Source organism: Tetrao urogallus (genome assembly GCF_951394365.1).
Source record: "Tetrao urogallus genome assembly, chromosome: 1".
NCBI classification, from domain to species: Eukaryota; Metazoa; Chordata; class Aves; order Galliformes; family Phasianidae; genus Tetrao; species Tetrao urogallus.
The window spans coordinates 10,145,169-10,168,312 of record NC_136813.1 but is presented as its reverse complement, the minus strand read 5'-3'; the positions used below and the strand labels follow the sequence as shown (position 1 = coordinate 10,168,312).

General features: G+C 39.8%; 1 protein-coding gene across 1 annotated transcript; it reads right to left on the bottom strand.

Annotated features, from left to right (window-relative positions):
* Positions 1-1,085: 1,085 nt before the first annotated feature.
* Positions 1,086-22,897, bottom strand: MTNR1B (melatonin receptor 1B; the record flags this gene model as incomplete). The annotated part of the gene is made up of 2 exons (XM_079538335.1): positions 1,086-1,954; positions 22,681-22,897. The coding sequence occupies 2 exons, from the start codon at positions 22,895-22,897 to the stop codon at positions 1,086-1,088; spliced, it is 1,086 nt and encodes a 361-aa protein (XP_079394461.1).
* Positions 22,898-23,144: the final 247 nt, after the last annotated feature.

Below are 23,144 nucleotides of genomic sequence, written 5' to 3'. Positions count from 1 at the left end.
CCAGATTACTACAGGACATATGCCACAATTTCCAGCCTGTTGAAAATGTGGCAATTATGTTAAAGTGCATCAACTTACTTTAGTTGTATATTTTGAGGTAAATAAATGGAGCACAATGGAAATTCAATTTTCTCTAAAAGAAAGAATTTTACCTGAAGTACATATGTAAGAAAAAAAATATATTATATTACATTATCATGAAATAGAGAAATACAGTGTATGCATGTAAGAAGAAACGGGTCAGGAAAGGCTTTGATATTAATATTTACTTTCACACCAGTGCTCTTCTTTCCAATTTGTGTGATTCATAGACACTCCTACTGCCACCAGCATTTGCACAGAAATCTGATATTTGCCTTATGTATGGAAAACAGAGTATCTGATGCACCTTCTCTTAGAATCACAGAATGGTGGAAGTGGAAAAGGACCTCTAGGTCCATCTGATGCAACCGCATCTCAAGCAGGGACGCACTGAGCAGGGTGCCCAGGAACATCTCCAAGCAGGTCTGGAAAATCTCCAAGGAAGAAACCCCACAGCCTCTGTGGGAAACCTGTGCCAGTGCTCCATTGTTTGCACAGCACAGAAGTTCATCCTGGTGTTTGGAGCAAACCTCCTGTGTTCCAGTGTGTGCCCATTGCCTCTTGTATTTGCACTGGGCATCACTGATGAGATTTTGGCTCTGTATCATTGAACATAAAATATCACTCTGGAGCCTCGATGAGCTGCTGTGCCCATAGACCAGTATCCTTGCTGAATCTTTTGAGAACCGAATCCTGACCTTGAATAAAGCATGCCAGGTTCCTACAGGAATAAAAAAGTGCCTCATGTGCCTTGAAGTTGAATTCAACTCTCAAAAACAAAATAGTTTGTGCTCATCTGCTGCTTAAATTTTGAAATGTATTTTCAATCGATATCTTGTATAAATTATGAATTGTGAGCAATGTGCTTTACCAAGAAGACAGTATTCCAGTCACAAAGTACCATCCAAGTGGAAGGTCCCCCAGAGTCAGCAAGAATGACTAGAACATTGCAGCTCTATCACCGGAGTTTTCTGTAACAAACTTTTGCATTAACCATCACCCCTTTACAAGGTATCAGTTTTTATTTGGTCATTGTTGTTTAAAGCAGGAGAGGGCTTGCTTTTCTGTCCATCAGTTCCTCCTTTGGATGTGTCCTGGAAGAAAAGCCTTGGCATCCACAGTGACATTAAAATACGTTTGTATTCATTCCGAAAATTCTGGTTAAGAAGTCCATATATTATTGCATTAAGGCAGCTGTTGAAATAGGCCATGAAGTAGCTTATAATGAATAACCATTCAGGAACTTTTGGTGCCATTTCTGAAGGATTGATGGCTACAGCCAGTCCTATGAAGTTTAGAGGAGCCCAGCAAAAGGCAAAAATCACAAAAACCACAAACATGGTAAGAAAGTTTCTGAAGTCACTTGGTTTCAGTCTTGGCTTTGTTTCTGACTTGACTCGTCTTCTAACTTGAAGCACTAAGACCCAAATTCGAAGGTAGCAGAAGCTCACGACAGTGATAGGGACAATGAAATGAATTACCACGACTGCAATTGTATAGTAGGAGCTTGCAGTCTGAACAAAAGTGCATGAATAGATGCGTGGATCATACTTCAAGGAGCCGACAAAAAAATTGGGCACAGTTGCAATTACTGTTAATACCCAGATTAAGGAGACATAGAGCATTGTGTTCCAACAGCTATACACTTTGTCATAGGCAAAGCTATGACATATATAGCAATATCGATTAATTGCAATTGCAGTGATGTTGAAAATAGAGCCTATTACACTTAGTCCCATCACAAAGCCACTCACTTTACAGTGCATTTCACCCAAAGTCCATCCATTGTGGAAAATAGCTAAGAGCACCAGTGGGTATGGATACAAGGCCACCACAAGATCAGCCAAAGCCAGGCTCACCACAAATGCATTACCTGGGGAAAAAGAGAGACATATAGACATAAGTCTGAAAGCAAGCATAGTTGTGAACATGAAGAAAATGAACCATCTTACTTTGGATATCTGCAACATTAAAGTATTGGTGATGTTGGCAAGCAGCAGGTATATAATATCATTAGGGTGTGTAGGGTAAATAATTCTATCATTCAGCCGAGGCCACCATAGAAATAGCTGCAGCAACATGATGTTTCAAATTGCTGGTGAATGTATTATACCCTCCTTTCCATTTTGTACTTTAATAACCATAGCAAGACATTACATAAGCTTGTGTTGAGTTGTTTCAGTATAGCTAGCTCCACAGCTGGAGAACAAGAATAAAAGGAAAGAAAAAAGTCTAAATTGCACTAGGTAGGCAGGCTATTACGTCACTCTAATCTATGAGTAGAATACTAACTGGCTTGAAATTTATCAAGGGGAAGGACATATAAAAGCAATGTCTACTGGAATTAGAAGGATGTGCTGTTTTATACGTAATCTGAATGGATACACAATAGACTAACAGAAATTTTCTGCATGAATAGCTGTACTGCAGTTATTTTGTCACTGCATTGACTAAGAAAGAGTGAACTGCCTTCACTACTTTCTGTCAAAAGGTATATTTAATTATCTGCACATAGTAAAAAGGTGCAATTGCAAGAGAAAGAAAGCATTTACATGTATGGAAGAAGCCTCTAGGCCTTTTGTTCTGATTATGTTCAAAGAAATTTTAGTGATATGCTCAAAATGTGCTGTCTTTAAATGATGAAATTTCAAAATGTTGTACATAAGAAAATTATAATAAAACTGTGATATATTAAACTATATTACTATAAACTATTACTATATTACTATAAACTATATTACTATAAACTATTACCTGTGCGACCTGGTGTAGGGAACCTGCTTTGGCAGGGGGGTTGGACTTGATGATCTCTGGAGGTCCCTTCCAACCCCTACAATTCTGTGATTCTGTGATATTCATGAAAAATGAGAGCCTTACAATGACAAGTAGTGGCTCCCCTGATTTTTATGAAATAATTCTATAGAGACTTGCCAAGAGAGCTATGAACTTTAGATACTTGGTTGTACTGAAGCGCAAAAGACATAACACCTTTTAAAATTGTGTGGGTATAACTATTTTTTGAAAAGAACAATTAGCTGATTCATCTTAAAAATTCTGAGAGTTTTTATCCTCATCTAGCAAAGTAGTTCTCAAAACATTTAATTTTAAACACAGAAATACTGCTATGAATAGGGATGCCATTAGTTGGGGGACAGAAAACGTAGAACCTTGTAGGATTACTTTTAAAAAATTGCAGAATTTCACTTGTACACTGTTCTCTCCACCTGCTCCTGCAACTCTACCTTTCTTAATTAGAACAAAGGAATGGGGAATTCTTTCATCTATTTTAAGAAAAGGCTATGAGCATCAGAATTTGCTCACACCAGCTAGGGAACTTAACATTGAGTAGAATTACTAATGCATAGCCACAGAAACTTGGCTCATCTCAAGAACAGGTGGACTTATTTTGGATGTTTTCTTGTAATAAGTTTAGCATCCTTTCTTTCACTCTTTATGTACACTTTATGTAATTTACACAAGTATTTTCACAGCTATGGATAGCTGACTTGGTAAACCCCGATTAGAGCTATCCTAAAGAATATTTATTAGCTTTATGATCTGTGAAGAAAGAATAAATAAATTAGGGAGAAGATTGGAAGGTAGTTGGTAACAATCTTCAGGTAAGTGGGTCAGGAAGGATATAATCCTTTCCCAGGTTTGTGTTGAACACAAAAAAGCTTTAGTTACAACAGGAAAGCTTCAGACTAGATATAGAGAAAAAGATGTTAATGGCATGAGGAAGGAGGTGCTGAACATCTTGCTTTGTGCCTGACGTTGGAGATAGTAAGAAAAAAGTAAATAAACATTTGTCAGTACTGGTCTACTGGTCCTGGTTGGAGCACAGGAAGGATGAAGGAACTTTGAAGGTCTCTTCTAGGTAAACTGTGATAAAAGAGAAGACTGAAAAAGGAACAAGGGCATCTTTATCAGAATGTGTTTACACCACAACAAGAATTTCTCTAATCATTTTTCCTCATACTCAGGAGAAAGTTAGAAAACATTTATGTTTTCATGAGGATGTGTGCCAAAATCCAGTCTCTTGGGCCTCCTAGCATCAGCTTATACTTAAAATGTAATTATTTGGTTAAAATCAACTGAGCACTGAGCTCCTTCAATCATTTTTGGAAATTTACTGGAAGGTATATTTGGCAAGTGAATATCAAAACTGCATATGTAGTTTACGAATCCTTGAAAATTTCACCTGTATTGAATAAGGACAGTTAGCAATGAATCTTTCAAAAAGATAACATACCATTTCACGATGTAGAAGAAAGACAGTACATTATCTCTAAAGGCCTCAAGCAGTTTTTACTGTTATAGCTGTTTAAAGGTTTGAGTGTTATCACTGTGTGCCACAAAGTAAGATCCAAAGTTTTTGTCTTTTACGTGGCTGACTGTAGAATGAAGTTTAATATTACATGACTGCAATTTAATAACCTACAAAAATAGAGAGAAACTCCTCTAATTCATAACAAAGTATGCAATCAAAATTTTGGAAAATCGAAGTTCTTAGATGCTTTTTAAGTGCTTTGAGAAAGTGTTCCTTGATACAACTAAGAAACAGCATTTTGAATGACCTTAACAACATTCACAGAGTAATCAAAGGGGAAACTTTGGGCTATCTGACAAAATAGAAACCACAGAAAGCTCCTCTAGGTGTAATGATTGTCTTGATAATTTACCCAATAGATAAGCCAGTAGATTTCAATTTCATGAGATTATATTCATTTTATAAGAAGCGCATTTGCTCACTGGAATGGAAAGACCACTCAGTTACAGAAAATACCTACCAGACATCAAACATCTTGCCAAGGACTCAAAAAGTTACATATCTGTACTGTTTTAAATTTTGATAGCTAATCTGTCTGGATGGTTTGTAATCCTCTTTAATTTCTAAATACCCTAATCGAATAATCCACTGATGGTCTGTTCATCAGGGTGTACAAATGCCACAATGCCTCTTTCTCTGCTCCTGTCAAACTAGGAAACAGTTTAGCAACAATATAAGCAGAAAAGAGAGGCATGGCAGATGGTGAATGAATAGCGAATAACCTCGTGGCAGATTTTTTGAAATACCAAGAATTGATGACTATGGATATTTCTTCTATCCTTCCAGTTTCATATTCAGACCTCTATGGAAAATTTAGAATTACCCTTGCAGATTTCTTACTTCATTTTGTCTTCATGTGGAACACACAAGGAGTGCTCTGAAAGTAATGCTTCCTATTTCATTATGTTGGCTCACGATGTCAGAGGCGGATGTTGGTGGTATGGCAGTAGAGGCTGACCCTTCCCACCAACATTCCATTACATTTTGTTGCCATTCAACACATTGCAGCAGAGGAGCAATCTGACAAAACGGCACCTGATGTGGAAGTACATAAGAAGTAAAGGTGTTTAATTGAATTTTCCCTGTGGAAAAAAAGGCACCCACTGACATTCATTGATGCATGCTGAACATTTCTGGAGACCCAAACAGTGGATGTGAGCACAGTGAAGTGGTTGGTGGTGCATTTCAGCAGTGGCAATAGTGACATGAAAGACAAGCTATGCTCCAGGTGGCCATGTTGATTTTTGTGAGAGCAGCACGCAGGCTCTTGTTCATCTCTGGCAAAAATGCATAGCTAATAGTGATGACTACATAGAAAAATAGTTCATTCCTCTGCCAGACACTTGCTTTGTATTCAAAATAACCTTAAAAAAAAAAAAGTTCGGGAAGGCTTCAGATGGCTTTTTTTTGTGATAGACATATAAAAACAGATTCTGTGCTCAGTTTCTAGACAGCCATCTAGTCAAAGGTATCAATTCAGGGATGTGTGGTTTCATTCATTCTGTAAGTTACTTACATATAAACATTAAACATAAAAGCACATACAGCACTTTTATTTCCCCTGATTTTTAAAATGGTCACAAAATACTCAAGGTGAGTCTAACCCTTTAGTTCATTATTGTAACACATTAAAGGGGGTAAGTATGTTTTACTGTCTCAATCACAGCTTCAAATTTCTGCAAGTGATATTTCTGCAAGTGATATGCATACGACATCCCTCCTAGGCTGTGAAGTCACCCCTTCCTAATAAAAATCCCAATATTAAGCTCAGTATGAAATCTGAGAACTTAAAATTTTTGTTTCTGACTACCAGAAATAGAAATAAAATATAATTTTTATGTTAATGTTATTCCCTTTATTTAAATTATGTTTGTATAATTTATGTGCCAGTTAGGCCTTTTTAATGAACAATGAAGTAAATGGGAGAACTGCCATACATTTAAAAGATCCATTAACCAGACCATTAGAGATATAATAAATAAAAAGCTCTTATTAATAAGAATGTGAAATACTGAAAATAATCCCTTCTCAAACTCCACTTGTTCATAATTAGTGATTTGTAATAAAAACTATGCAACTTTATTGCGTGGAACTTCTGTAGTGCATCTTTTTAGGTCCAAGTCTAAATAATTTCTGAGCTCCAGAGGAGGAGTTTCAAGGTCTGTATCAGATAAAACAGAAACATACTCAACTAAGAATAAACTGGTATAAAAATAACTTTATGAGTCTATGTCTCCACTCACAAATTTATGAGAATAGCTCTGAGATTATTAATTATTATATATTATATATATATATATATTAGATTATTATATGAGATTATCTTTAGCTGATAATCCTAACAGAAAATCCATTTATTTTGGCACATTTTCTGGAAGGACTGTATAAATGAGATAGCCAGAACTTCTGCTGAATGTCCAGATTGTGGCTTTTAAATGGATGATCTGGCCTTGATTGCTGGTTCTTGATGCTGCCAGTGAAACCTACCTTTTTCTGACCAATCAGAATTTCCCAGAGAGTTGTAATTTCTATACTTCTTTCAGCTCATTTCAGGGTTGGGTTGAGGGCAGAAAAATAGGAGACCAGTCCTCCCAAAGTTTGCTTTTTAACGACTGTGGAGAGACTGAAGAACTGGTACCAGGTAGGTAGCCAGAATTTAGGATTGCATAGGTTTCTGTTTCTATTTCCAGAGTGTCCCAGCTTATCTGGCTCAAAGAGCAGGCAGGGAGGTATTACCTGCTCCTGGAGAAAGGCTGATGCTTCTCCCAGCTGTAGAAAAACGGAAGTGGAATTGAGTGTTAACTGTGCACCACGATTTCATTCTCTGTTGTTCATGGGATACTGCAGCTATGTAATAACCTTGGACTGCCAGGTGCTGATTTGGGACATAAGAAATCACAGAAGTGGGAGAATCACATGGTCAGTGCCAAGCAAATAAAACTGGAGTATATTAACAGCATGTGGATGTCTCACATTCCTCACTGTCTTCTTTTTTTTTTTTTTTTCTTTACTTCACGATTCTTTGATTATTATTATTACTTAAGTATTTAAGCTCCTGCAGTTTTTCACTGTTGGTTTAAATAGAGATCCTTTTAATCTGATTAAAAGCACCTGTGTCCACTCTATTTTTTCCTCACAATCCATTAGGAAGAAATAAATCATGGAATCATAGAATAATTCAAGTTAGAAAAGACATTCAAGTTCAAGTCCAACAATGAGCCTGCCCTGCCAAGTCCCATCACTAAACTATGCCCCTTAGTTCCACATCCACATCTCTTAAAATCTCCAGGGAATACCCACCTTCCTGGGAAACCTGTTCCAATACCTTATCACCCTTTCCATTAAGAAATTTTTCTAAATATCCAGTCTACACCCTCCTAGCACAACTTGAGACCATTTCCTTGCATCCTATAATTGTCACCTGAGAGAAGAGACCACCACCCTCTTCACTGCAACCTCCTTCAGGTAGGTTCAGGCAGGGAGCAATGAGGCATCCCCTCAGCCTTCTCTTCTCCAGCCTAAACAATCGCGCTTCCCTCAGCTGCTCCTTATAACTTTTGTTTTCTTCTTCCCTTACCAGCTACATTAATCTTCTCTGAATGCGTTTCAGCAATTCCAATTCTTTTTGTAGTGAGGGGACCAAAACTCATCACAGCACTTGAAGTGCAGTCTTGTGAGTGTAGTATGCAATCCTGTCCTTTTGGCCACACTATTTCTGATGCAGACCAGACTGCTATTGGCCTCTTTAGCCACCTGGGCACAATGCTGGCTTACGTTCATCCATCTGAACAGCATGAGGTCCTGTTCTGCCAGGCAACTTTCCAGCCACTCTGCCCTGAGCCTATCATTCTGCACAGTGTGGTTGTGATGCAAGTGCAGCACCTGACATTTAGCCTTGTTGAATACTACACAACTGGATACAGCCCATGGCTACAGCTTATACATATCCCTCTCCAAAATCTTCCTACCCTCAAGCAGATCAACACTCTCGAGTAATGAGGTATCACCCACAAGCTTAACAAGGGTGTACTTCATTCCCCTCATCCATACCACTGACAAAAAAAAGTAAAATAAAACTTGAGGCCTGGGGAACTCCATGGGTGAACAGCACCCAATTGAAAGCCACTCACAACTACCCTTTGGGCCCAGCCATCCAGACAGATCTTCATCCACTGAACTGAACATGTCCTGGCAGCCCAATTTGGATGTAAATCCACTCAGTGTCAGTGGGAATGAAGCCAGCAGAAGCGGACACTAGTAGCAGGTGAAGCACAGAATTAAGTCTTTTGCATTTGGATTCCCTGTGACACTACAAGCAAGAACCTCGGGTATTCTTTGATAAAACATACTAATGTAATCTAACATTCAGCAATGTGTTACTAACAGAAGGTTTCACATAATGCTCCAAGAGAGTGCCAGATGGATTTTGGTTTTCATTGAATATAGCTGTTGAAAAGCATTGACAAACTCCTTTGCTGTTTTGTTTCAGACACTTCTGGGATATATAGAAGACAGATGCAATGGAAAGGGACAGAAAGGAGGTATTTGGAGATGCTGAGAAAAAAAAAAAAAGTACTGTAAATGATGAATTGATGCTGAATCTTTGGCCTATTAAACATTCAGATTATTTCTTTTTAGGAATGTATGTTCTATGAAATTGTACAAAATATTTGGTGAGTTTGGTGAATTTGAGTTATTCTGTGCTAGGTTTAAAGGAAATTATCTACTGTCACTGGAAGTACTATACACAGAGCATAAAGGGAATATTTACTATAGGAGTTATCCTTTTCTTGTGAAGCTCTCTATTGGCTTTGAGAGAGCTTTCTGTTCAGAAGAAATTCAGGCCTAGACACCCTTGAAAATCAGAAGTCTCAGTTCCTGTCAGTTTTCAAAGTCTGGAGTACAGACTAAAGAGGGCTTACACCCTACTCATCCGTTTTCTGGATGAAAGCACCATGAAATTACGCAGGAGGAGAAACATACCTCATTTTAAGAAAAAAATGATACAAATACCTCACTTTGAGATATCTTAGTGGAGAATGCTTTGTACATCCCTTTCTTAAACTCCAATGCAAAGTACAGGATTCACAGGACTAGAAGCTCAGAATGTAAAAGGGAGCTTGAGACTGTAGCTTAGTGACTAGCAGAATGCTGGACTGGGACAGATCCTGGTCTTCTAGCCTATAACATAGAGTTGAAGCTGGAAGCTACATTTTTAGGAGATGAATTTTAGGCTGTGGGTCTCAGGTGTCAAGTTCCATCCCTTCTACCACAGGCAGGGCCACCAACCTCCAGATCTGGTACTAAACCAGGTGGCCCAGGGCCCCATCCACAACCTCTCCGATCAGCCTGTTCCAGCACCTCACCACTCTCAAACTAAAGAACCTCCCCCGGACATCCATTCAACATAGTGTTGCTGAAAAGGGCTGTTTTTTAATACGTTTTTGAGATTGTGACTTTGGTGTGCTTGGCAACTTGATATATGTATACCTTAGTGAGCAAAGCTTCAGGTTTTTTTTGTTTTGTTAAACATGGAATAGTTGGCATCTGTTTTAAGTTTGTTGTCATGAATCCCAGGTTCAAAAAACGTTTTTAATGCTGTGCTGTTAAGAACTTTGTAAAGCCTTCAGATTTGTTACCTCTAGATTTATAATAGAGCTAAACCGTGGTTTCCTCTGGTGAAAGTATTCATGCTGAACACAGACGATGGTGACTCTCTATTGCCACCTAGTGCGCTTGCCAAACGAGAGACAATAAATCGCACCGTCTAACTGCAGAAGGCAAAAGCAAGTGGCTCCTTCTTCCAAAGTAAAGTCTGGTGGCTACTCAGATAGCATGTTTATGGGCTTATAAGTATTTTTAGAGTTTCTGATGATTTCTGAGACTTAATGAACTTTCCTGGTACTATGAGTTTTTCCAAGAGAAAAGGGGAAGTTGAAGATGCATGACGGTCTTTTCTAGAGAACCTGCTGTTGCCTAGTAGTTGGGGCAGTGACATGGTAGAAGACCTTTTATCTGTAAAAGGATTTGAGCCTATGTCTCTCATAGTCCCAGCAAAACGCCCTACTCACCAGCCCTTCTGGTCTTCTTGGGTTTCTCTGTGTATCTAAGCTCATGTGTGTCTCTAGGTTGTGGTCAAGAATTTCACCCTGAAACAGAACGCGCAGGTTATCACTTACATTGTAAAGTGCTCCTCATAAGTCTGTCTTAAAATAACAAAGTATTTTGATTTAAAAGATCTGAAATTAAGATAGACAGATGCAGAGGATCTCCCCAGAAAACTACTTTGGAAGAAAACGCAAGGTTCATGGGCCTTACTATTCTGCACTGGACAATACCATCTCTGTAAGGCATACTTTGCAAAAAAGTGAGAGCCTGTCCAGCACACTGCTCCAAAGTGACACAATTTGGGGTGCTGGTATTGAGGGATGGGGCAATAGATGAGCTAGAGATATTAAGCAAAGACAATGGGATTCAAATCAGACAGGTGGTTGCTGCAACAGACAATAAACCTGTAGAACTTCTTATTCAAGGAGGCAAAAAGGTTTACCTGCCTTAAATGAATGATTGAGAAAATAGTTGAAGTGGAAATTCACTAAAAAGATGACACATGAGATTCAGTAAATGCTCTGAGCTGAAAGCAAAAAAAGAGAGAACACAGGAAATATCATATGTGCTTGTTCTATTTTCAGTTTTTTTACCATGAGTGTCAGTAAATCTACAGGTAAAGAAAAAATATGAGGCTAACTACATCCTTGGTCTGTACCAATAAAACTGTTTTTATGAAGAGGTCTTTAAGTTTCAGTGAGACTAGATGGAAGCAAAACTTCCTCTACATCTCCTGTATTGTACTGATCTGAGGTGGTATGGTACACCATCTTCACTCAGATTCTTACCAGCCACTGCTCTGGACAACCAGACCATTTTTGTTGACAGAAGGTGTATAATCAATGAATATTAAGATGTTATAATTATGAAATAAACAAGAGAGGTGGGCAAAGCAGATTATGATAACAAAAGGAGAATAAATAGAAAGCTTACCCCTATCCTGGGCTCACTTACAAAACTCCAGCAGAGCAAATCTCCGAACGAGACCCTTCCCCAGTGGTAGCCAGCTCTTAAATAGGTCTAGGAGGGGTGGAGCCAGGCTCCACCCCTTGCAGCAGCACAGCTGAATTGCCTTCACCTGTGCTCCTCTGGCTGACTCACTGCTCACCTCAGGTGATCAATCAGAGGTTCAGGCTGGGACTCTGCAGTTCCCATACAGGAGGTCTGAAGGGTGAATAACTTTCTGCATTTCTATCTACTTGCAATTGATGCAAGCATAGTGCTATGCAGCAAGCATAGTGGTGAAGTTCTGTTACACTACTGCCCTTACACTGAAAGATATTGTCTTTGGGGTGGTCAGAGAAAGGGAAAAGCCCCCATAGTTACCAAGAGAATTACCAAGGGTGACCATAGGTTTTCAGACAGAGGACAGACTTATTCTGAGTGCTGTGGGCTGATGAATTAGCTTAAAAACCTCCAATTGCTGAATACAATCACTGAATAACAACAAAATACTGTTGTTTTTTCACTAGTACTTTAAAGGAGTTGTGTTTCCTGTATCTATCAGTACACAGCATCAGCTTAATTTTTCTCACTTGAAGTAATCACAACTGTTGATTGCTTCAAGTGAGGGAGAATAGGAAACCTATAGGAAAAGCTGCAAGTATAAAAAGTCATTTGCTGCTGAAAAAGGGGCCAAAATGAAAAGTTGTTGGACAGTAAGGGTACAATCTAGTTGGATCCTGTAAATTGCTAGATAACCTTTTTGCTAATAACATACTTCTTTTTTTCAGTCTCTCAACACTCTATTGCATTCCATATACAAAAAGCAAAATATGTAGCATTTTGTAGACTGTTACTTCGTTAAAAACAAAAAAATACAACCCTTAAAATTAAAATTTTATTCAGATTAACTATAAAGGGCTGGTGTATGGAAACAAAGAAAGGGAATTGCACTACTGAAAACTCTGGACAAAACTTAATTCTGTTCTGGCAGGTGTTGTATGAGCTCGGGAGGCACTGGAACATATTGCCAGAGAAGTTGTGGAGGCCTTATCCTTGGTGGCATTCAAAGCTAGGTTGGATGGGGCCCTGGGCATCCTGAGATAGTGGGAGGTGTCTCTACCCTCAGCAGGAATGGTCTTTAAGGTCCCTTCCGACTCAAGCCATTCTACAATTCTATGAAAGGCTGCTTCATCTTCTGTTACCTTCCCAAAAACTCTTAGGCTCAGTAAACACATAATAACTGCTTTGCTAAATGTTGTTAGCCTGAATTTGTATCAAATTCATGTAAACATAAAAATGTTTTTTTCTCTCTCCCTTAAAGCAACAAAAATTGCTCAAGTTCTTAGGATAACTTCTACTTTCTTTTAAAAAGGAGGACGGAAATTTGAATTATGCATGTATAGGTAATGTGAAAAAAAAAAAACATTTATTTTTGTCTAGCTGATTGATGGTTTTGGCTAATATTCATTAGGGAATTAATTAAATTTAAAAGAAAAAAAACTAAAAATACTAATCTGAAATATAATTAATATAATTTGAAAATGTCACAGTTGCTTAGACAATTCATCAGATATTTCAAATGAATAAAATAGAGGTTATTGCTGACTAAGGGAGATATTCAGCTCTTCTTAGTCAAGAGATTTAGTTAGCCATGATAAGGTGCATTTTTTAGTTAAGTCTTGTAAATCCTTTAAACAGAACAAGGCATTTTAATCAGTAAAAATGTTGGGATTTCTCCTTGTGGAAATGAAGACATCATGAGTTAAACTGTTCTGCAGGACTTCCAGTGAAGGATTTTCAGCATGTGGGAGATGTACAACCAGTAAGAGCAGCAGTGAAGCATGTACATATAAACCAGTTTTGCTGCTCCATACAGTAAGGGATCCCTCCCAGACATGTTGGGGATCCAAAGACAGTCTTGCAATTATTTAAAATGGTACCTGATACAATGTGGTAAATACAGCACCTGGGAACATCAATATTGAGATTGTGCAGGTTGAAAAGCTGCCAATGCTTGTAACATTCTCTGGAGTCCCTTCCTAATAGCCTTTTTTTCCTTTTTTATTTTTTATTTTTAAATCTCTGTTTTTTCCTCCCTGTTTCCTATTTTGTGGAAGAAGTAAGTAGATGACACTTGGTGAGCACAGCCATTATGAATCTTTCAGTCTTACCCTTTTTGTTCTTAGCTTTTAGAAGGCCTCATCACTGCACATGCGTATGGAGCTGAATGTCTTCAGAAGCTGTTGTCAGTCTGTGCCATCTGCTTCTTTTAGAAACAAGGTCTTAAAGTAAAGTACACTTGCATGATTCATCTTATAATGATACTCATAGGTTTGTAAACAACATTTAAATAGATGAATAAATAAAGTGTTTCAAAGAAAGTGATCATGTATGCTCTGCCAAGGCATTGTCTGGTCTGTGTTTCAACTTAATATAAACAAAATATGTCATGATGATTTCCTAAATTTAGCTCTTCCCTCTGAACCAGTAAGTCTTGCAAAAAGACTGGAAAAAGCTCACTTCAGGCTGAATTGTGATTTGGTGAGCAAGTTAAATGAAGGGTGGTAGACATGGGAATATAACAACGGGATCATTGAAGTTGGAAGAGATATCTGGAGATTATCTAGTCCAAGTCACCCCAAAGAAGGGTCAGTAACAGCATGTTGTTCAGAGCTCTGTCCAGTTGGATTTTGACTATTTTCAACCGTGGATACTCAACAGGCTCTTGTGGGCAACTTGTTCCAATAAGGCAGAGATATACAGCAGATTTACTTTTTTTGCAAGGGAATAGGGGGAAGATTGTGTTGATTTTGCACATGGACGAGGATTCTACTTGAACCACTGCATAACAGGGGGCGTTTAAAATTATATCTGCCAACAAGTAGGTAGAAAAAAGATGGTCACTAACAAAGAGAGAGAGTTCCTTGGTCAGATTAGAGCAGGTGGGACTTTGTTTCTTTGTTTTGACTAAGATTCTGTCTTCATATTCCATATGGCAGCAGAATCTGGACAATCTCTGACTAGACATAATGGTCTGAGCCAAACAGAGAATTTGGGCCAACAAAGTTTACCTGGGAGGCAGGGAACAGTGTTGAGACAGCTGCATAGAAAGTAGGAAGAAGCACCAGATCCTAACAAAAAGAGTTTTGAAAACTAATTCCCATTGGCTTGAGCAGGGTCAGAATTTCCCTCCTTATCTAGATATTCAAAGATAGGTTCAACTTACCCAGTCTGCAGAACGCTTTTCCATATGCTACTTTGATGATCTTCTTGAACTGTAAACTTGCTGAGGGTATAGTCTGTCTCATCATCCAGGCCATTAATGAAGATATTAAACAGTGTTGATCCCAAAAAAACCCTGGAGGACACCACTTGTGTCTTGTATGCAGCTGAGTTTTGTGCAACTGATCACAACCCTCTGGACTCAGTCATTCAACCAGTTTTCAATTTAGCTCACTGTTCACTTGTCTAAGCCCTACCTTGTCAGGTAGTCTTAGGATGGTGTTATGGGAGAGTTTCAAAATTCCAAATGAAGTCAAGGTAGACAACAGCTATTGTTCTCACCTGATCCATCAAGCTAATCATGTATTTGTAGAAGGCTACCAGGATTGGATAAGCATAATTAGCTTCTTGTAAATCCAATCTGGTTACTACCAATTACTTTCTTGTCCTTCATGTGTTTAGAAATGGTTTATAGGATTAGTTAAATCCTTGTCAGTGGAAAACTGAATAAAATTGTCTACTTCTAAGAACATAAGATAAAAGAGTACCAAAGACTTTAATGTTGGTGAACATCACCAGGGCCAGGATCTGCACATTGTGAGCTGTTATATACCCACAGGTTTTTCATTATGCAGTTAATACTCAGTAAAGTAGATTATTTTTACTCTAATAAAGACAGTCCAAGCTATGAGGCAGAAGGAAATAAAAATACCTAGACTGGTTAGATAAAAAATATTCGTAGGTGATAGCCATTTGACGTAAGGTCTTTTTCATTATTTGAACTCAAATTGAATGTTGTGTATACTGAGATAATTGGAAAAAATTAATTGCTTTTAGTACAAGAGGATGCTGAGAATTTCAGGCAGTGTAAGCAAACCTTAGAGATATGAGGATATTCTTTATAGGTTCCTGTCTTTTCTGCAGGGATGTATTTTCCCCTTCACTGTTAGCTCTGAACTTGTAATTTGTTAACATAATTATATTTACAAGGTTGATGCATTAAGCAGATATTTTCCCTATCTTATTAGTCAGACTGCCAAATCCAGTGGTTGCATGTGATATTTCCTGGCAGCTGTTGTTGCCCTCATTGTGCAAATTTGACAGTCTAACAAAACAAATGACAGATGTGACGTGAAAAATGTGACAGAAATGGCAGAAAGAAGATAATGTTTGTGGAAGTGATGCAATATTGGTATAGTCTTCGTATATGTGCTTAAATACTGAAAATTGAAGTTAAATTCAGTTAAAGTCCATGAACAGTGGCCAAATAAAATGAGTAACTTTGTGAGAAGAATGTTTTTTCTCTAGACATAATTTAAGCAGCGTACATTAAAAAACATAATCAAATATATACATAATTAGTAACATATTAAAAGAGAATCCCAGTAATATAGATTCTAGCAATCAAGAACGTTGTTCATTGAATGTGTTCAGGCTAATGTTACCTCCTGTTATGTCAAGATCTGCACTCAGGTCAGGAAAACACTGACTGATAAAGCTCACTGTTTACCAGTATTGTTAACAAGAGTATATCAGATCTACAAGAGTAGTTAAGAAGAAGAACAAAGTTGCACCCACGGTAATTTAGACATACTTTCATCAGCTTTTGCTGGAAATCAACTTCATGCACATATCAAGGTGGAAATTTAAAGATCAGAGCAACTGCTCAGAATGCACTACCATAATCTTTCTTTCTTTCTTTCCACTAAGGAAAAAAAAAAAAACAAAAAACCAGTTTTAGTTTTATTAGCCCAGCATAATGTAGTTATTCTCATATGTTTTCTTGAGAACAAGGCAGTGTATTTAACAGCAGTATTTGCTTGCAAAGGATAATTTATAAGAAGCTAAAATTTGGAGCATACCTGAACATATTCTGTTACTCAGATGAAGTGTGAGTTGGAATAGGAGTAGGATTTACTTCTAGAAACAGAGAATAGGTTGTCACTGATTCAGTGAGCTGAAAACAGTCTCCTATAATATCCTCAACAGAATGGTTTAAGCCACTGGGTAAATATCTGTCTACTAAGAGTAGCTAAAAACATTACAGCCTTTTAAAATGAGCTGTGCTGGCTCCCTGTGAGTAGATTTGATCTTCTAGCTCATTGGCTGATTGTATCAAAGAGCATCATGAATCCTTGAAGAGATTCTGCTGGTTGACCCAAGAATAGAGCTTTACTGCAGAGGTCACGCCTCATGCAATCAGCAAGTATTGAGAAGGAAAAGCATGTCCAGAGTCCAGAAGAGAGCTGGCTATAAAGGGAATGCTGCTAAGACACATAGGAATTTGCATACACAGCTGCAGGGAGAGGTCCTTTTAATTGTCTCTGAGGGTGTGTTTGCACTGGATATTTCAGGGAGATAAAAGCAAATATTCACAGAATAGCTGGTAGTTCTTTCAATTTACAGATGGGATATTTAAGAAGGGGCTGAATGTGGCATCTCATTCTTCTCTCAGGAAGACAACTCTTCCCAGGAGGGAAGAGCTGCACTCAGATGAGCAGCTTTGCCATGATTCCCTGGCACCTGTGCTGGTCCCACCTCTAGTACCACTTCCCCCTTCCTTACTGTGATGGCAGTACAACTGCTGTTCCATTTTTATTGCATGATCAGCAACTTTTGCATGAACTTTGCCATAACTTTAACAATTAGTCAGGGAGTAATGACAAAAAATAAAATTCTACCAGTTCACCTCTGGAAGATCCATCTGTCTATCACAGACTAGGTGCTAACATGGCACCTGAAATTAAGGCAGGGAGTAAGCCGGAGAGGAAGAACGGATCAAGAAATCTCTACACTTTTAGATCTCAACTGCAGGAAAAACTATAGAAGCAACATTTGGTAGGAAAGAAGAAACAAAGATGCAAGTAAAGGAAAATGGAATAAAATTCAATATGAGCTAATATAAAGAGGCTGTACAAATCTGATCATAATTACTTAATAAAAGCTAGAGTTTCTGTACCTGGGAAGTTGCTCTAAACTGATCTAGCTTTGGGAGCCTATTTGCCATGGTATCACACAGTCTGCTACTACCATTGCCTGGACAGAGATGAAAGAAAACTATTGTATCAGAGATATCCTTCATTGGAATAACTTTGATTCAGAAGTATTAGGTCACAGAACACAAGAGAGAAATAATGTGCTGTGACAATGCAAAGTTGAGACCCTGTATTTCCCTGTATATAGGGAAATGTCAAGATCTGTTTTTTCTTGAGGACCGAAAGAGTGGAAAGTGAATGAATTATAATAGTATGAGGCACAAGAGCAGGTGCTGAAGGAACAGCAGGGACTGAACATACAGAAGAAAAAGATGAGCTGTATTAGTGAGTTACTGTACCAAGAAGAGTCATTTATACCATAACTGTACACACTATAAATTAGCAAATAAGCAAAAACTTAAATTTTAAAAGAAGTTTGAACTACAGAATTATTATACTGAGAATCACAGAATGGCCTGGGTTGAAAGGGATGACAATGTTCATCTAGTTTCAACCCCCTGGTATGTGCAGAGTTGCCAACCACCAGACCAGGCTGTCCAAAGTGTTGGGTTCGATGAACTTCTGTGAATGTTGAAATCATGTCCCCATGAATTGTTCAGTACCAAGCAGCTTCAAGGCTAAAGGTCTTGGATATGAGAGAACGTGAAGGCTTGCTAGCCACACACACTCACAGTTTCAGGGCTAAGATCCAGAGTTCTAGAAGTCAGGAGCAGAGATGTTCTGTTAGGCAGGGTCCTATCAGAAATCAAAAACAGTAAGCACCCATGTTTTGCTCATCAAAATATATTCTTTTCAGCATCAGTGTTGACATTCAAAGCCAACTTTTCCAGGTGGTTTCAGGACCCAGGAAAGATTTAAGTTGTACCAGTCTTATTTGGATCAATGGGAACTTTTGGCAGACTGGCAGTGAGGAAAAAGGTACAAATTTAAAAATGTAACTGAGCAAGCTACTAGAAGAATTACATGATGACTTTTAATTCTTATGTTTATTTCACCCTACCACAAGGTTAATGTCCACGCTGAGGTTGTTCCTCCAGATTCTTTCTAAGTAGAGAGAAATAAACACTTTTGTGGTCTGAATCATGCCAAACTAATGTAGATGCCAAAAAATAAGTTGGCTGAATTGTACCCCAAAAATGTTTACTTCTCTTCTTAAGTTCTAAAGGGAGCCAAAGGAAGAAGCTCAGAAATGGGTATCTCCACTGTAGTCTTCTAAAATCAGAAGATATAAATTCCACCTGAGGAGATGGCTGTCCTCTGTCCCATGGAACTTGAACTGCTGTATCCAAAGATATGAAGAATAATTGAAAACAGCATGTAACAATGGGGAAAACAATATCACAGATAGAAATGTGAAGTCTACAGAAAAGAAAATGGCAAGGAAAAAAAGAGTGCAAAACTTAATTATATTACTGGATATTTTTATTTAGTAGAAAGACGAGTTCCAAAATTACAAATCTATGTGCAGGAATGTTTTACTTTGTACCAGTGCCTATGCATATGAGTAGCATGTCCATCTCTAGAGCCACACACACAAACTCACTCATTGAATTTAATTAACATGCAAGTGCAGCTACGTTCACACGTGGGAAAAATACCATGAGTTTTGATTTGAAAGGGAATCAATCTTACTGTGCTGTGCTAGTTGTTATATATAAAAAAAGAAAGTAGTAAAGGAAGAGATTAAAGTGGGTTGACAAAACATACTAGAAATATCACTTTCTGCTAATGCATTCTTTGGCAGCACACCAAGGTTAATATTAGGTCTTCTTCTGAACCAAAAGGGTCTCAAAATCTTCACTACTATTTGAAATGGTATTTGAGTTAATGCGTCTAATTCTCATTTCCCACTGATTTTGCACAGTTTTAAGGCCAACGAAATACAAATGGGTTGCTCTATCTCCCTCCCACAAGAGACGTCTTGTCTTTTCCTCCCCTCTGAATTCTATCACGCTGGGCTCTTACTCCAGCTATAATGTTGTGGTTAGAGCTATGCCTACACAAAAGCATACCAAAACTCTTGAAAGCATCTAGTGATTTTCAGTGACTGGATACACCCTCAGGATGCTTCACCGCTCAGCAGTGACTATTTAGCATACATGAACTTTAGCACTGCAAAAGTTTAGTGCTTTAAAAGCTGCCTCCAATTGGGCGTACTTAAATGAAGACAAAATCAATAGTCACTTTTGAAAATTCAACACACAGTGTCAAATAGAAAGGCTAATTTATTTCATTCTGACATACAAAGTTTTCTTTCATTTTCTAGTGTTGGACTAAGTTACTTCCTCTCTAAAATTAGAAATTATAAAAGCATTAATTTCTGTAAATTCAGTCACTTTTAGAGATCAGAAATTGCTCAGCCTCTCACAAAAAGGCTGGGTGCAGTTATGTAAGAAGACAAGCGTGTTGATTCATACCAATTATACTATGCACTACTTGGAAGAGCCTGCACAAATTCTCCCCCTCCTCCAAAAACAAATCTAAATGTAGGAGAGAAGATTCTGTGCGCCATGAAACAGTCTTTCCATTGTACAGCTGGCAACATTCCCACTGTTTAAGAGTGAATGAGCAAACTCTAAGAACATCAGTCCTAACCATTCTCTATTTCTCTTCTGCTGAGCATAACATTCACCAACCTAAAGGTTAATGGGTCATTTCATTCCACTCCACTCTGTGCCTCATATATATATATATCAGCATGAAAAATAGATTTGCTTTTGACCAAACTTTCAGGAGAGTGGTGTGTAATTAAATCATTTGCAATAATCAGATTTCTTTGTAAATCACTGAACGGAACAGCATTGGTAAGTCCTGAAAATACGATAAAGCCTTCGTTTGCTCTCTGAATAGAGGATTACTATTTGTACTATAGAAATGGTTAGAGCTGCTTAATTTATTCCTTATAAACCAGTGGCTTATTTGAAAGATCCCTACTCTCACCCCTCCTGAAGAATCACTCTCATTAGCTACTTCAAGGGAGAATCAAGCATTTGCAGTGCTATCACTCCTTTTTCTTTCAGTCATCTAGACCTTTTCTCTGCTGCCCACAGGTTTTCTACTGGTTTCACGTTGTAATATGCAATGTCATAGAGAGACAAGACTAATTCATCATGTCTTTTTCCCCTCACCATTCCATTTTTTCCACACATCCCCACATCCTGCTAGTAGTGGCATGTTTCTAGTCAGCTCAGAAAAGAGCAGCCCCAGGTCCACTCACTGGTACATCTTTCCTTGTCTGAGGGCTCCTGAGCAATGCCTCAGTCCTCCACAACTTCCCCATTCTCTCCACCACTCCTCCAACAGCACTGTTCCCTGCCTCTGCTCACTACTTACAAAATTTTCTGACAACATTTATCAACTTATCTCCTTTCAGCTTTATCCCCAAGACACATCCCTCCCTGATGGCAAAGCTAGAGACTGGCAATTTTAAGGTATTTAACTTTATGAAGACTACACTAAAGGAACTCCCTGCTGTTCTTCAGGATACTTATCAAAGATTAAGAAATCAATGAAACAGGGTCAGTGATATCACATCAAGGATGACACTAAAAGGAAATAAACTAGTATATATTCTATTCAGATAAGAAGACTGTCTTATTTCATCAGCCTTCAGACAACATGGAGCACTTTAATCAGCATCTTGAAGCTTATTCTTCCAAGCATCCAACTCCTCCCTCTGCTGTCATTGAGTGAAGGAAGCAGTCCAGAGGAAATTCCCCTCTTGCTCCCCTTTCGGCCGGGAGTTGATTTCTGGGACCGGCTCCACGTCCCATCGCCAGCCTCCTCGAGCACGGACCGGGGGAAGGGAAGCTCTGGCGGTGCTCCCTTTCCCGGTTCAGCACCGGGCATCGCTGTCCTCACCTCGGTACTGCTCTGCTGCTCTCGATAATGACTCAGTTCTCCAGAACACGCAGTTTGAGATAAAACGCTGAACCCAGTGCATATAGCAGCTCCTTCCCCATTTCTTCCCTTGGGAGAGGTCTCGTTCCTTTACAATGATGATCTTTAAACATTATTTAATTAAAAATAAGGGTGAATGAGTGCATCGTTCCAGGTAGTAGGAGATGCTGAAACACCGCATGTAGAATTCTGAAGGAACTGTGATCCACAAAAAAACAAAAAAAAAAACCAAACGCCGGGAAATTCAAGCACCCAGTTACCCAGTTCCTCCTCCCCTTCGTAAAGCAGCTGCTAGGCACGAGGTCGGACAGATGCAAGATGATACAGTTGTGCATCTGGCTTCACAGCTCCCAAAGCAAGGTTTTGCTGCCCAGAACAGGGGGCAGACAACACAGAAGGAGATCATCTGGTCATTTTCCTAGGACCTGGTATCAGAATGCCTCAGAGAGCCTACTCAGGGAGCTGTGGGCACCTCGAGGTCACAGCCCTGTGCGTGGATCTGACAGAAAAGGCGGAGGGGAAAAGGGAAACCCGAGGGGTATGATTGGCAGTGTTGTGGTTGGAGGCAGGTGTAACCTGCCCAGCAGAGATGAGAAGCTCCACAAAGCACAAAAAGCCACTTCCCAGCACATAAAGGAAAAAAGAAAACAACTACAGACATGACTCAAAAAGAAGGAAAATACTTTATTTTAGTCGGAGGGCACATGAGCATAGAACAACAACCTCGTGAAGGACCGCGGCGAGCTCCAACGGGCAGTCCGGAGCCGGAGCTCCACTTCCCACACGCCTCACCTCAGTGCTCCGGGCAAGTTCCTTCTTCCCCCCGTACTTCCGAGCACTGTTTAAAACGTGACATCGATCCCCCAGCAGCAGCAGCTCCACAAGGAGCGAGCAGTACCTCATTAAGAGCCTCGCAATGACACGCACTCGCTAGAGCAGAGCACAGCCCGGAGGGACCCGCAGCGCACTGAGCGCCCGAGGTCCCGCACACATTCCTGTCCGCGCAGGGACAGAAGGAGACCTTCTGAGCCCCACAGACGGGCTCTTCCCCTCAGAGCAGGGCGCCCGCTCGGCTCCGGGTTCCCACTTCTGCCTTACCTGAGTTCCTGAGCTTGCGGTTCTTGAAGACGGACACGATGACCAGCAGGTTACCTAAAATATCCACCACGGTGGTGAAGATCAGCACGCTGGAGAGAGCCGTCACCACCCAGGCGGGCCGCGGGGCGCCTCCAGCCGCCGCCTCCCGCTCCGCCGAGCCGAAGTGACTCCGCCCGCCCGGGTCGCAGCAATTCCTCAGAGATCCATTCTCCAGCATCGCTGACGCCCGCCGACCGCGCGGCAGCCCCGCTGACTGGACGCGCGGACAGGCGGGAAGGCTTTTAAGGGCCCCGCCGCGCGCGCTGCCCCTCCCGCTCCCTGCCGAAGTCGCCGGGGAAGGTCCGGGGCGGGGCTAAGCGGAGCCCCGAGGGGGCTGGGCACGGCCCGGGGGCGGGCACTTCACCTGGCGCACGCCCACGGCGCCCGGCGGCCGCCGAGAGCGCGAGCGGCGGCCCGGGGTGAGG